Raw genomic sequence first — 15,396 nt, 5'->3', positions numbered from 1 at the left:
AAGGAGTAAGTTGCCTGTCAATCTCAGGTTCCAACAGCTTGTTCTAAGTTGGAACTGTTGTGACAACTACACTGGTTTTACTGAGCTGTTTTGAAACATTCTACTATGCTAGTTTAGCATATTTCCACTTCCACTGTGTTTTCGTTTCTTTTTTAAAAATATTTTATTATTTATTATTTTTATTTTATGTGTATGAGTTTATTGCCTGCATGTATGTGAGTGCACCCATGTCGTGCAATGCCGCGGAGGTCAGAAGAGGGCTTCGGGTTCCCCTGGAACTGGAGTTAAGGACTGTTAGTAGCTGCCATGTGGGTGTTGGGACTCGAACCCGGGTCCTCTGCAAGAGCAGTCAGTGCTCTTAACTGCTGATCCATCTCTCCAGCCCAATGTTTTCATTTCTTAATGGAAGAATTCTTTGGCAAAATAGCATTATAGAATTTATGGAGTTAACTGTTCTTGTAGATCTTTTTTAGGTAACTGTGAAGGTGATATTTTTATTTTTTTCCTGGTAAAAATATTGAGATATTTAAAGAGGTGTAAAAGTGTGCTTCTGAAAAAACTAACATATGACCTTCTTCTTTATATTTGAAGATCCAGAATGGGCGAAGCAGAGAACCGAGAATTGTGGAACATCTTGGCATTCAAAGTAAGGCCAGCATTCCCTTATATCTTTTCTTTATGAGTGCTTAATAATCAAAGTACAAGGGGCTGAGGTCTAGCTCAATGGTAGAGCGCTTGCCAAGCATGAATGAGGCCCCAGATTCAATCTCCAGCACTGGAAAAAGTTTACACTATTGTGTGGTGGTCCTTGCTTATCCACCTAGCTGCTTGGGAGGCTGAGGTAGCAGGATCTCTTGAGCTCCGGGGTCCAGTACCAGCCTCCTTGGCAACATAGTGAGACCCTATCATCCAAAAAAAGAGAAGGATGAAAGAAAAGGAAAAAAGGAAAAGTTCTACTTTTAGAGTTGGCTATTTCATTTATCCACATATTTTAATTAAGCTCTCCCAAAGCAGTAAAAGTATTCTTAAAATATATTCATTGGCACTTCTAGTAACTCATTTCAGTCTGAATACTGTCTTACTCCATCAGGTGCTTCCTCTTGGCTGTATTTTTAAGAGATGTGACATTTGTGTATCTGAGATGAATCTACAACTAGACCGTGTTAACATTAATCTAACCGCAGTACTAAAGTACATGAAGCCAAATATCTAGCTACAGGAGGAAGAAAGGCTAATCTGTTCTCTGGATACTCAGGAGAAGGCATCTTCCCTCCCCTAGAAAGAAAACATAATGAAAAGACTGGATATTTTAACCCACGTGGTCTTTTCTCTTAATCATCAGCACTTTAGCCTGTGATATTATTTTAAGTTTTTATTTGTTTAGTTACTTTTTATTTTTATATTTTATTTACTATTTTTAGTTTATGTGTATGAGTGTATTGCCTACATGTATGTAAGTGTATCCATGTCATGCAGTGTCTGAGGAGGTCAGAAGAAAGCATCAGATCCCCTGGAACTGGCATTACAGATGGTTGCTAGGTGACATGTAGGTGCTGGGAATCGAACCCAGGTCCTCTGCAAAGCAGTCAGTGCTCTCAACTTCTGAGCCATCTCTCCAGCCCCTGCTTTTTATTTTTTTATATTTATATTTGGGGAGTTAGAGATAGAATCTTGCTGTGCAGCCCTGGCTGGTCTAGCATTTACTAGATAGTCCAGGCTAGCCTTGAACTCACAGCAGGCCTGTATTACCAAGCTTGGCTTATAAAATTATTTTTAGACAGTGTAGTTCTTGCTGTATTGAGGCATCTCTGAAGTGAGAGTTGAGGATCAGCCTCACACTGCTGAGGTAAATTTTTGTACTTCACAGCATCAGGAAGCAGGCATCTATGGCACAGTGGAGGGCCTTACCTGAGGGCCTTGGAATCTGTTCTGTGTGCAGTGAAGGATCATGAACATTTTTTTTTAATATTTTTATTTTTATTTTATGGGTATGAGTGTAAGTACACCCATGTTGTGAAATTCTGGCAGAGGTCAGAAGAGTGTGTCAGATCCCCTGGAACTGGAGCTACAGATGGTTGTTAGCTGCCATGTGGGTTCTGGGAATTGAACCCGGCTCCTCTGCAAGGCCAGCCAGTGCTCTTAACCCACTGATCCATCTCTCTAGCCCTTGAACATGAACATTTGAGTAACTACATGGGCATTGTGAGTAGGGCATGGCCTGATGGAAGCCTTCTCCGTGTAGCTTGTGACTCAGCCTGCAGGCTCCATGTGTGCTCTTGGAAACTGGGATCCATTCTGCCCAGACTAGCCAGATGGTGCTGCTCACGCCTGTCCTTCTCTTCCTAACATTCTTCTCTCCAGCGAAAGCTGTTGAGAACTGAATTAATTCCTGAAGTGGCAGCCCACTTCTGAAAACACCATTGAAGTGGAAAGAGCATTGTGGATTGCTGCTTAAGGGGAAAAACAGGAGACTTGGTAGGTTTGCTCAGGAATACAAAACAAATGGCATTCTTTCCACTGTGATCCCCATGACAGATGGTCTCATTATGCAGGTGAGTTTGTGAGGCTCCCAATACCTTCTGACCCAGTTATGACAGCCATGTTCTGTTTTTTTCCTGGACTTGATTTGCTTACTAATAAAAGGAATAGCATTCAGCTGAGTTAGCCTTAAGCTAATAGAAATTTAAAATAATCAAGTCAAGTATTCAGGTTAATTTGGGCTTCTGAATGGTTCTCAAATGAAAGAATAAGATGATGGGTGAATTCTTTAAATCTTCAACTGAGATAGCCATGTCATGTGATATTTGTGGGGTTTTTTTTTTTTTTTTTTTGGTCTTTTTGAGACAGGGTCTCCCTGTAGCCCCAGCTGTCCTGGAACTCACTATGTAGACCAGGCTGGCCTTGAATGCACAGAGATCCACCTGCCTCTGCCTCCTGAGTGCTGGGATTAAAGGTGTGTGCCACCACGCCCAGCCTTTTGTGGGATCTTTAAAAAGAATAATTTATTGAGTCTACTGTAATGGGGGCACTAAGCTGGGCAGTAACCAGAGTACTGTCTGCAGTCTATTTCATGGGGTTTTTCCTTGTTCTGTTAAAATTAACTATGATGTCATAACATAAGATCAAGTGAGGGGCTCGAGAGATGGCTCAGTGGTTAAGAACCCTGGCTGCTTTTGCACTGGACTCAGGTTCAGTTCCCAGCACCCATATGCAGCTAACAACCATGTATAGCTCTAGTTCCAGGGGATCCGACACCCTCTTCTGGCCTCTAAGGGCATTGCATGCATCTGGTACACTTACATAGATGCTGGCAAAACACTCAAACACATAAAATAAAAATAAATGAATATCACTTGGGAGGCAGAGGCAAGCGGATCTCTGTGAGTTCAAGGCCAGCCTGGTCTACCTGGTGACTCCAGGACAGAGAGCTGCAGAGAGATCCTGTCTCAAAAAGACCAAAATAAATAAATAAATAAAAATAAATGAATAAACAGTTTTTAAAAGATCAGGTGAAATTCATTTCTAATTTCAAACATCAGAGATGGCTACTGTTCATGTTTGATTTATTTTATTCTATTGTAATTTTGAGACATGTAGCCCAAGCTAGATCTTGAAATCACAGGGCTTCTCCTGCCTCAGTCTCCAAATTACTAGGATTACATGTGTGGCCTACCATGCCAGGTTAATATTTAATTTATATACCTCTTTTTATTTTTCTGTGTTGTTTTTTTTTTTTTTTTTTTCCCCTTCTGCTGGGGATTGAGTCTACAACTTCATGGATACTGGTGCATTGCTCTACCACTAAGCCCCAGCAGTTGATTTATATCTCTTGACTCTTATTTGCATATATATACACAGTTGTCCCTCAGCATCTGTTGGGGATGGGTTCCAGGTTGACTGTAGGCACCACAGTCTGCAGATGCCTAAGTCCTATATGCAAGAGTCATTTGCGTATGACCTGTGCACATCCTCTGCTACATTTTAAATTATCTCTAGATTAGTTCTAATGTTTACTACAATGTTTACTATACTTTGCTGTTTTGGAAATAGTGACAAGGCGAATGTCTGTACATGTTCAGTGTAGATTAAGTCCATATTATTTAGTCATCTAGTTTTACTTAATATATCCTACATATCTTCTCATGTCAAATACATAAAGGTTTGTTTTATCTTTTTAAACAATGTGGACTGTTCCATCCTATGCATCATAATGGATTTAACCATTTTCATGTTGGTGACTTTTAGGTTGTTCCAACCTGGGGCCTTTATTAGTAGTTTTTCAGCAGATACTTTGATATACACTTTTGTTCTCATGCTTTATTATTCCCTTAAAACTTCGAGAAGTAGAATTTGGCTTAAAGGACCTTGCTAGTTGCCCTTTAAAAAGATTGACTCAGGGGCTGAGGAGATGATTCAGTTGGTAAAGTGCTTGATGTGCAAACATGAGGACCTGAGTTCAAACCCCAGAGCCCACGTAAGAAATTGGGCATGCTGGGTGTGGTGGCGCGTGCCTTTAATCCTAGCACTTGAGAGGCAGAGGCAGGAGGATCTCTGTGAGTTTGAGGCCAGTCTGGTCTACTGGTCTACATAGCGAGTTCCAGGCCAGCTGGGACTACAGGGAGACTCTGTCTCAAAAATACCAAGAAAAAAAAATCGGGCATGACAGTGTATGCCTCTAATGCCAGTACTGGGGACTGGGGATGTAGAGACAGGAGGATCCCTATAGCCTGCTCGTCAGCCAACCAAGTTGAGTTGATAAGCTTTGGATTCAGTGAGAGATTCTGACTCAAAAACTAAGTGGAAAGTGATTGAGGAAAACACCTGGCATCATCAACTTCTAGCCTCCACATGTGACCACAAAGAGGTACCCACCCATGCATACATGCAAACACACAACACACACACAAGTCTAGTTCAAAGATAAATGTGGTGGCACAGGACCATAATCCCAGCATTTGAGAGATGAGGTAGGAGGCTTACAAGTTTGAGGCCAGCCTGGGCTACGTAGTGAGAACCTACCTCAAAGAAGCAAAACAATGACAGACAACAAAACTCATTTCTTCCGACCTTACTGATACTGGAAGTATTTTCTGCCTCACTTTAGACTTTAGTTCTCACTTTGCAGCAGTCTTGCCTTGGAGAGTGAATGAGGTAACTTAAGATGACAGAGCTCCTCAGTGCTGAGGTGTGAGCCAGCCCTTTCACAGCTTCAAAACTGGCGCTTCCTCCACCTCTGCAGACTAATTGAGTCATTTTTATCTAGCAGTTTTCTTGGCTTACCAGCCTTTGCCAGGCTCACTGTGCTCTATCCTGCCTTTGACATTTTATTTTATCATCTCCCAGCATCACTGGGCTATGAAAACATTGGCCATCTGTTCTGTACGCAACAGACATGCATAAACTTGACTTTCCTGTGCTCTCCAAGGCAGTACCCTTCAGATGTTGTCTGTAGTTTCAACACACATAGGCAAGCTATCAATATAGTCAAGTGGTATTTTTGAATTCTCCTTATCAGGTTAAAAGCTTGCCAGCCACCTGGCCATCTCCCGGAGGAGGGTAAGGGCAGCCTTCTTTCATTTGCACATGGTAGTTTGTCTATACAGTCCTAGAGAGGCAGAAGCACTTGAGTTTTCTTATTGGTCATGCTCTTTAGTGTGAGGTTGGAACGTTGGGCTGGGTATAGCTGGAGAAAGAATAGGTAGGTGAAGAAATGGGCAAGGAGAACAGTTGTGACATAAAAGAATTCAGCCAGCATGGGGTGGACTTAATTCTCCTTCTGCCTTGTAAATGATTTCTCTCTCATTCCCTAGGAGAACCAGTGAAGACATCCATTCAGGAATCAGGAGCTTTTCTGCCTCGGGTATAGAATAAATGATCTGATTTGGTGTTGTATGCACAGTATCTGCTGAAACACTGGTCTCTTTAAAACAAACAAACAAACAAACAAAAAAACCCCAAACTTGTTCTGTCCTTAAGAATTCTTTGTGACAATGGACTGCCTGTGTGATGGTCTCCCATGAACTCATTGCCCAGGAACCTTGAACGTAGGAAAGAGAGCAGTGTTGAATTCAGTGGATTGTATTAGTGAACTTTGGAATGCAGGGAAATTCCAGTGGTAGCTCCCATCTCAGTCAAGTGAATACTGGCATACAAGTAGAACCCTCCACTGAATGGTGACATGCCCTTACTTTTTCTTGGGTTGATTCTTCTTCTCCTTAAGAGGCAGTAGAAGGCCTCCATTCATAGTGGTTTGGAAAGATGCCATTTGTTTCTATTTTAGTTATCTGTGAAGACACGTGAACCCTCTTCTTTCTCTGTTTCAAATTATCTTTATTCTGCAATGCTAAGTCACATGTAAAGAGACTGCAGTTTTCATAATTAAGTGAAAACAGAAACAGCTTGTTTGTCTTGAGCATATTATCCTAATAGAGGAAAAATTTGACATTAATGGGAAATGTCAGCTGTGATGACTTCAGGCTGTGTCCATTGAGTTACTCACCTGCCAAAGGGATGTTTAAGAAAATCCAAAAAGAGAGATGGTGCATCAGTGAGACCTTAGAGGAACAGGGAAGATCCAGAGTCTCTAATTATCCCTTCCTTTCTTTCTAGCACATCCATGAAGAGAGATACAGGATGCAGAGCAAGCCCTTAGGAATCTGCTTGATAATCGATTGCATTGGCAATGACACAGGTAGGCACAGAAGCTGAATGGATTTTACAGTGTGGTCATGACCAGGCTAATTGGATTCATCACTGTGGTCAACACTAGTAACAGAGCGCACTCTACTGTGATGGTTGCTTCTCAGCCTTGTCATCAACTAGTGTGGACTGTGAACTTTGATCCATCTGTTCAGTCCATGGCCCCATCATTTTCTGAGGCCTTGCAGTGTTCTAAAGGGCCCTCCATATGTGACTGGTAGATGAGAGAAGAGAGATTGTATGGAGGATCACATACAGATTTTAAGCCTGAAAGTGATGTACCTCATCTCCACCACATTTTATTGATCAGAACTCAGTCATGTGGCTCCAGCTAACTACAATGGATGTGGATAAATTATATGTCAAGGGGAACATGATATGAACTTGGAGGACATTACGCAAGTTATAAATTGTATGAAAGTTGGTATGTTTTAGTCTTACCTGCATGTCCTAGATGATGTGGACAGGAGTAGTTGCGGTAACCAAGGCACATTTATAATGCAAGGCATTCTGGTTTCTAATGTTATGAAATGTCTCATAGACATTTGTCTGGGTAGACTATGAAAACCTTCCCAGGGACATTAAAAATGAAATAAATCTGTGCTCACTTAGAGGGATGCGGAGAGTGTTTGAGCCATGTGCCACTTAGATCTGCTGTCTCTTTCATCTACCTGTGTGTCATCTTCATTGGATCTGAATTGTTTTGCTCAGTCGTTAGATGTCTGACTCAAACTGAATCACTGGTGATGCGTCAAGAGAGAATGAGATGAGCTTAGTTGAGCGGAATAACGTTCCATTTAATTATCTCACCCTTCCTCTGAGGACTGATCATTATAGTTCACGGTTTTCTAGCTTCTTGGTGTTCTTTTAGCATGAGTCAGAGCAATGATGTATGCTCACTTGAAATGTTACCGGGGAGACTTATGAAAAGAGAGTCTAGGAGAAGGTTGAATTAGCAAATACAAAACTGAATCTCCCAGGATTTCAGATATGATCCCATTTTCTCATGTCCTATTTTGGGTATAGCTGTGTCTTCAGCTATAGATAAGTGCCCTTTCCTTTTCAGCTGTTAGCATCCATGTCAGAGTGAGGAAATGACTTCTCAATGAGTCACTTGCTATTCTAAAGGACATCGTGTAATGCCCTCTTTACTTCGGTTGTGATTGGTCTTGTTTCATTCACTATCAGAAAATTTCTCAAATGGACAGGATTTTATGTTGTATCCATATTTATATTAAGACACTCACAAAGATCAAGCCACAACCTGCTGTGAATTGAAAAATCAATTATTGTGACTAAAATCCAGGGCTGGTGCTTGCTTCTCTTTTGGAGTTGTGGACTTCGTGTGGGCAGGGGCTAAATGCATACATGTATTTGTCTCATTAGAAGAATGTGGTCAGAGTTGGCCCCTAGACTATGATTACCTGGATTTTAATCATGGCTTATCATATATTAGCTTGTGATCTTGGGCAGCTTTCCTAACCTCTTTAAGACTCAGTGTCTCTGCTATAAAACCTTAGGGGTAAACTCAGGGATTAAGACAGTGCTTGGGGACAATGTTGGCTAACATTGTTTCTTTTTTGTTTAACTTTAGTGGTAAACTACTAAACAATGACACTTCATGGCTTTGTGTTTAGTCCATTGAGTTTGGTCTTAGACAAGTAAAGAACATGGGGAACAGAGGGCCTGAGGCCTGTACTGGGTTCAAAGGTGACTGGGACACATTCCCACATGCTGTGGCACAGTGGAGTGGAGGCAGTTACAGGGGAGAACTTTCAGGTGGAAATCTGAGCAGACCAGTCCTACCAGTCATTGGTGTGAATGGGCCTGGCAGTGAAGGAAATTGTAAATACAGATGCTAGGGGACAGGGGCAGAGACCTTACCCAGGAAGACAGAAAAGGAGGGTAAAGTTGGAGTTGGAGCTTTGGGCACCACCTTTGGCCTGAGGTGTATTAATACTTCTGTTTCCTGCCCCATGACTGCTGCTGAGTCTGCATATGAGCCCAGGAGTCAGAGTGATAGGGACTTCAGAGATGGCTCAGTTGGTAAAGTGCTTGCTGCACAAACATGAGAACCTGAATTTGGATCTCTGGAACCCAGGTTAAAGGCCAGGCGAGATAACAGACATCAGTGATCCCAGGGCTTGGGAAGCAGAAACAGGAGAATCCCAGGAGCTCACTGGCCAGTCAGTCTTCCAAAATTACTAAGATCTAGATTCAGTGAGAGACCTTGAACAAGGTAGAGAGCAACAGAGGAATACACCTGATGTTGCCCTCTGACCTCTACACATGAGTACACATCTGCACACATATGAACACACATGAACACATACACATGCATACACCACACACATACTGCCATGTACACACACATACATACACACATGCACACACACACATAAAGAATCAGAATGGTAGCTCCAAGCATCAAGACTTCTCTGGTCAGTATAGTCTTTCCAAGGTCAACATTGTGATGGTGGAGTGCTGGACCAGGGAGGGCCTGGGCCAATAAAAGGCCTTTAGCTGCTCACTGCTGCTTCTTCCTATCTCCCAAACCAAACCTCTGGGAGTAAAACAAACAATTGGGCTAGAGGCCTCTTACAAAACCTCCTGACTCAGGTGGTTAGTCAGCAGGTTAAAAATAAGACAGCACAGTTTTGCTCAAATTGTGTGGTGCTTTTTGTCAGCTGAGAGGCCCCATATCCACTTATATGGCTTGCTGAGGCTCAGAGCAGCAGGGTGGTATGAATCCTCTGAAGTGGGAGGACTGTCTCCTCAGGTACAGTCTCTAGGCCTCCAGCTGCCCTCCTGGGACTTTTCACTGAGAATTCAGGGGCTGGAGCCCTGCTTTGGAGGAAAGTGGTCACCAGCTGAAACACTCTTCATTTCTTCTTTCCTATCTTATAGTCAAGAGCTTCATCTAGAGTGATGATGTGGGATTTCTCAGTCTAGTTACCTTTGCCAACTGGTTAATGTTGACCATTTGGCTGAAACTCAGGGGTCAGATAATCATCAATAAGGTATTTGCCAACTGAGATCAAGTCTCTGAAAAAAACTAGCAGTAGCATGATAGATGAACGATCAGTGTATCATTTATTAAAAATTGATATCAGGTGCTTTGCGAATTGCTTTGCACGATTCTAATTTATACCTTGCAAGTAATAGTGTAAGATACTACTATCATCTCCATGTTCAATCTGAGCAAGCTAAGCAGTAACCACCTTCCTGACTTCCCTAGTAGTGACAGAGCTGGGAATCAGACATTTGTCTTCAAAGTCTATGTTTTTTCACTTTGCTTTAATGTAAATTCCAAAAGGGTAGATGGAAAAGTTTATACATTGTTTTTTTAATTTTTTTTGATTTATTTATTTTTATTTTATATATGTATGAATGTATTGTCTGCATGTGTCCAAATGCACCTGTATCATGCAATGCCTATGGAGAACAGATTCCCTGGAACTGGAGTTATAGATGGTTATTAGCTGCCATGTGGGTGCTAGGATTTGAACTTGGGTCTTCTGCAAGAACAGCCAGTGCTCTTAACCACTAAGCCGTCTCTCCAGCCCAAGGTTATACATTTGCTTTACTGTATGTCACCAGTAGCTGGAAACATGCTGGGCAAGTAGGTACTCCGTAAATACTATGTGATTGAAAGAATGAAGGAATAGGCTCTACTGGTAGCAATGTGTTTCTAAAACTATTCCTTTTTATCTTTAGGATTTAGTAGATTCTCTTTGACTTATTTGTTCCTTCTATCCTTAAACAAAAACAACAAAAAACAACCAACCAACCCATACTGAACTTGTGTAAGTGCCTTGGATATATATATTTATTCTTCCCTTTGTCCAGCAAATGCTTATGGAGCACCTATTACATACAAAGCACCCTGCTTGGCCCTGCATGAAGCACAGATTGAGGAACAAGGTGGAGTCTGGTCTCCAAGCCAGTGAGAAAAGACAAGGTTATTTTTTGGCAAAATATTCTTGAGAAGAATTCTTATGGAAACTAGTGACTTCCTCTTGAGGTAGATACCAGTACTTAAGCATTTGGGTCTAAGTATTCCAGTTTGGTAAATTGAAGAACAAGTCCTTGGTTGTTTGGTCAACTATGTCAGTAACCTATCAAAGCCAGGCCTGTGCTGGGCCCTGGTTGGCCAACTGAGTGCCAGATTGTTGATCTTGTTAGGTATGTAAAAGCAAATGTCGCTCATACTGACATGTGAACTCTGGGCCTGGCTAAAGATTTTGGCTGTTTTTTTTTTGGATCCTGTATAAAAGATGGTATTTTCTGCTTTTAAGAGGAAGTATTTTTTCCCCTCCCTTTGCCTCTCCTGAAAAGCTTGATATCTCCCTCTCTCTCTCTCTCTCTCTCTCTCTCTCTCTCTCTCTCTCTCTCTCTCTCGTGTGTGTGTGTGTGTGTGTGTGTGTGTGTGTGTTTTATGTGTCTGAGACAGGATTTCTAGAAGCACTTCAAGTTCCAACGTAGTGTTATATAAGGAAACTTCCTCTTCTTACAGAGTGTTTATCATGAAAGTCAGGAGTGTGGAGACCCATTGCTAGGGCCTGCTCTGGGCTTCCATTTGTGGTTTTTCTTTTGATGGAATGGGCAGAAATCTGAATGAGAAGCACTTTTTGTAGTAACATTTATATAATAGTAATTCACAAAAATATTTTATTATCATAATTAATTAATTAATTAATTAATTGTGTTTTTGTAGCCCCAGCTGACCTGGAACTCCCTATATAGACCAGGCTGGCCTTGAACTCACAGAGATCTGTCTGCCTCTGCCTCCTGAATGCTGGGATTAAAGGCATGCACGACAATGCCTGACACTTTATTATTTTTATCTTATGTGTATGAGTGTATTACCTGCATGTATGTAAGTGTAACTATCATGCATTGCCTGCAGAGGTCACAAGAGGGCATTGGATCTCTTGGAACTGGAGTTACAGATGGTTGTTAGCTACCATGTGGGTACTGAGAATCAAACCCGGGTCCTCTGCAAGAGTAGCCAGTGCTCTTAACTGCAGAGCCTTCTCTCCATTCCCATAATAAGAAAACTTGTACAAGGAGGATCAGAGTTTCCTCTATCGCCTCTGCTTATGAGCCATGAAGACAAGTGACAAGTGGCATCCAGAATGGTAGAGGAAGGCTTTGTTCAGAGGAGCAGCAGACACACACTTTGAGCCAGCTCAAGGGCCAAGGAAGCGGTGCTTCTCCTTCTCATATTTATGGGATCAATGTATTGAGGATGGTATCCTCCTGGGAGCAGAGACTCAGGAGTCTGTGACTAGGCACTTTGTATTTTTTGGGTATTCCTATCCATTGGGACTAAGAAGTCATTTGCTTGAAAGCCTAGCATCATTAATGGAATTTTCCTCAAGTTAGAATTTGGCCAGTGGCTGTGTTACTACTTAGCAAGCCCCTACCTCACCAGGCATAAATCCAGAGTGTACTTGAGAATTATAGGTCCACTATCCCGTTATAGAGGCCCTTGTATTTTAGAATTTAGAAAGATAACATGCTACATGTACTATAATTTATAAAACACTCCAGCAGTGTCCAGGGTGGCATCCTATAAGTATGCTAATATCTTAGTTGCAGCATGAATGGATATTTACACTAAATGGGATAGGCCTCTTCAGTTCAGGGAAGACTTTTCCAGAAAATAAGTTGGCAGAAAAGAACTTAATGTTTTCTAAGTGTTTGAGGTGCTAGAATTGTGGATGAGGAGTTATAGATATGTAGGCTATGTGGGGTACACACATCACAGAAATCTATCTTGGGATGTTGATCATTGATATTATTTTCTCCTGATACAAGGTAGTCTGGAAAGAATTGTCAGTAATTACCTGTGCTTTATAAAGAAGGCACTTGAAAAGTAGTTTATAATTTCAAGTATGTGCTTTGAACAGTGAGGCCTTGGTTGGTCTTGCTGAACAAATGTACAGCTGGGTGTATGCCAGGCTCTTCTGCTCCAGGCTGTCCTGCTCCAGGCTGTCCTGTTCCCACCTGCTTCTTCTTTGCCCTGGTTTTTCAGGCTCTGGCTTAATTACATCTGTTCCAGTGTCTTAGATTACACTGGTCTTTGTTTCTCTAACCACCTGTTTGCTCTAAAATTCCACTGAACTAAATGACATTTTAATCATTGACTTATGTACATTTGTAACCTTTCATCTCCAAGACAGGGTATATATTATATTATGTTCTTAATCTGTGTCCTTTGCCCTAGTTTTCAAAAGATAATTTTTTAAAAATATTTTATTTATTTTTGTCTATGAGTATATTGCCTGCATGTATGTAAGTACACCTGTGTAGTGCAGTGCCCATGGAGGTCAGAAGATTCCCCTTCTGGATTGGATTCCCCTAGAACTGGAACTGTGGATGGTTGTTAGCCACCATGTGGGTGTTGGGAATTGAACCCTGGTCCTCTGCAAAAGCAGTTGGTATTCTTAACACTGAGCCATCTCTCCAGCCCCCTCTGTAAGATAATTTTGGAGAAATTTAGTGAAACATGACTTTGGGGAGTAGTAATTTGTTCCCATGTCAGATATGCAGAACATATCCACCTAGTAATGACTTCTTGTGAATAAACCTATATCTGGGTTGGGAGATGGCTTAATGAGTAGAAGTGTTTGCTGCACAAGTGTGAAGACTTGAGTTCAAATTCCCAGAACCCACATAAAAGCCAGACATGTAGTGGATGTCTGCAATACAGACCTCCTCTGGGGAGATGTGAGGTAGAGACAGAAGAATCTCTAGAAATTAGTGGATTAGCTATCCCAGGAAAAACAACAGAGAAACTGTCTCCAACAAAGTGGAAGTTGAGTATGACACCCAAGCTTGTCCTCTGACCTCCACATGTGTACACACACACACACACACACACACACACACACACACACACACAAATTTTTGCCTTGGCTTTCCTATATAGTTTGACTCAGAATTCCCTTGCCCACTCAGAATATCCTGCCTATCTTGTGTCCTCATGTGTGCCCCATTTTATTTGGAAACTGGCTTGTGACGGGTACTCAGTAAGTGATTGTAAAAAGACTGGTGAAGCAATCCTTCTTACTTATACCATATGTTTATCTGGAAACTGTCAAGGTAAGTATGCCCTTGTTTAGCGCAAAGTGAATTCTGAATGAATAAGGTCATGACATTTAACTGTACCTGTTTTTACGGTCCCTAGACATGTGAACAGCCCTGGCAGAACTCTACTAACTGCGAGGCCAGAAGACAATCATAATTTCAGGAAGTGTTTCTAAGAAGCAGTAGTAACTTACCAAGCTGTGGTTTGGAGGGGAGTGGGATTTCCTGGTGGGGAGAAAGAGAAGTGTGACTTCTGCATTATTTGATATTTTATTTTCCAAACCCAGCACCCAACTGTTTCTTTCTCTATTTGTGGGTGAAGACCTGGTACCTAAGTGACACACAGGGCAGAGTCTGTCTGCTCCAAGACCACTTTGATTTAGAATACAAAGACATTCCCCTAGGTCTTAAGAGGTGGCATCTGCGAAGAAATGCATGGCACAGTCCCTGATTTGTGGTTTGAAATGGCTGCCTTTATCTTCTTCAAAATTAATTTCATACATGAATAAATACCCACAGTTTTAAGTATCTTTATAGAAGGATTTGAAGAAAACAAATTAACAAGAGAGCATTGAATCCTGTTTCCCTGTTTACGTCTGCCCCCCAGAGGAGAGAATACTCCACTGAGAGAGTATTAAACAATGGCAATGGGACCATGGTCCTCTTATTACCGGAGTTGTTAGGTCCATTGTTTGAGCTCTGACAGCCCTAACAAGCCCCAACAATCAATAGACCAATTAAAGATATAATTAATAGTGAGAAGCAGAGAAAAGATTTATTCAGTATGGCCATATTTGGAGGAGGAACAAAGAGGTACAGTGAGCCCCTAATCCATCCTTAGGGTCCTGATACAGTTTAACAGAAGGCAAGAGGTATACCTGACTCAGTAGTCCTGGGCAAGGTGTGGTCCCACCTGTCACTATGACCCCTGCTCCAATCTCTCCTGCAGGGCCATCTACCAAGTCATCAGCCTTTCCTTCTCCTATTGTGAGATTCCTGGGGATTTCTACTTTATTAGGGTCAATTGCTTCAACAGTCTGATAGCCAAAGGGAGGGACACAGGTGTCTTTTTTGGATATCTTTATTCCTGCCAGTACTAGTTTGGCTTCTTTTATTGCCCTGTCTTGGGTCCTTCCTGGGTTGAAGCCTTGTTTCTACCCTGGAGAGATGGCTAGGGTCGGGGTGGCTAAGTCTTTTCTACCTCACAGAGATTGTACAAGTGGAGGTATGGTATCTGAAAAACTCTCTGTCTTTGTAAGGGAGAGTATCACTGAATTTGTGAACATATTTTAAAATCATGTTATCTTACAGGATTTGGGACCACAGTTAAACCCAGCTCAGAAAGTTCTAGTAGACACTGTGAATATGTACAGGCTTTGCTCATAGGCTCAGCAGATTAAATTCCAAATACTCAAGCCATTTCTCATCTGTCTGGTAGCTATTCCAGATTTCTGTTTACCCAAAGCTGTGTTTTTTTTTCATCTTGTCCCTCCTTTTTTTTTTTTTTTTTTTTAACAAAAAATTAGAGAACCCATTGGATTTTTTCCCCTTAAAACTTTTTTGTGCTGGGGGAGTTTTTTGTGGGGGGAAAGTGTAGGGGGG

The 15,396-nt window shown here is 41.7% G+C and overlaps 1 protein-coding gene across 23 annotated transcripts in view; it reads left to right on the top strand.

Annotated features, from left to right (window-relative positions):
• Positions 1-15,396, top strand: part of Cflar (CASP8 and FADD like apoptosis regulator) — a 112,757-nt gene that overhangs the window by 23,484 nt on the left and 73,877 nt on the right. For 16 of the 23 annotated variants that reach the window (XM_029566280.1, XM_008838777.3, XM_029566281.1 and 13 more), the window contains 3 exons: positions 592-646; positions 5,811-5,860; positions 6,610-6,691. In XM_029566280.1, the coding sequence (XP_029422140.1) occupies positions 592-646; positions 5,811-5,860; positions 6,610-6,691 (187 nt within the window). The remainder of the gene's footprint in view (positions 1-591; positions 647-5,810; positions 5,861-6,609; positions 6,692-15,396) is intronic. The other 7 variants (XR_003850438.1, XR_003850437.1, XM_008838781.3 and 4 more) reach the window with 1 other exon arrangement.

Source organism: Nannospalax galili, unplaced genomic scaffold, assembly GCF_000622305.1.
Source record: "Nannospalax galili isolate Female #2095 unplaced genomic scaffold, S.galili_v1.0 scaffold1199, whole genome shotgun sequence".
Classification (NCBI taxonomy): domain Eukaryota; kingdom Metazoa; phylum Chordata; class Mammalia; order Rodentia; family Spalacidae; genus Nannospalax; species Nannospalax galili.
This window is presented reverse-complemented; position numbering and strand designations above follow the sequence as displayed.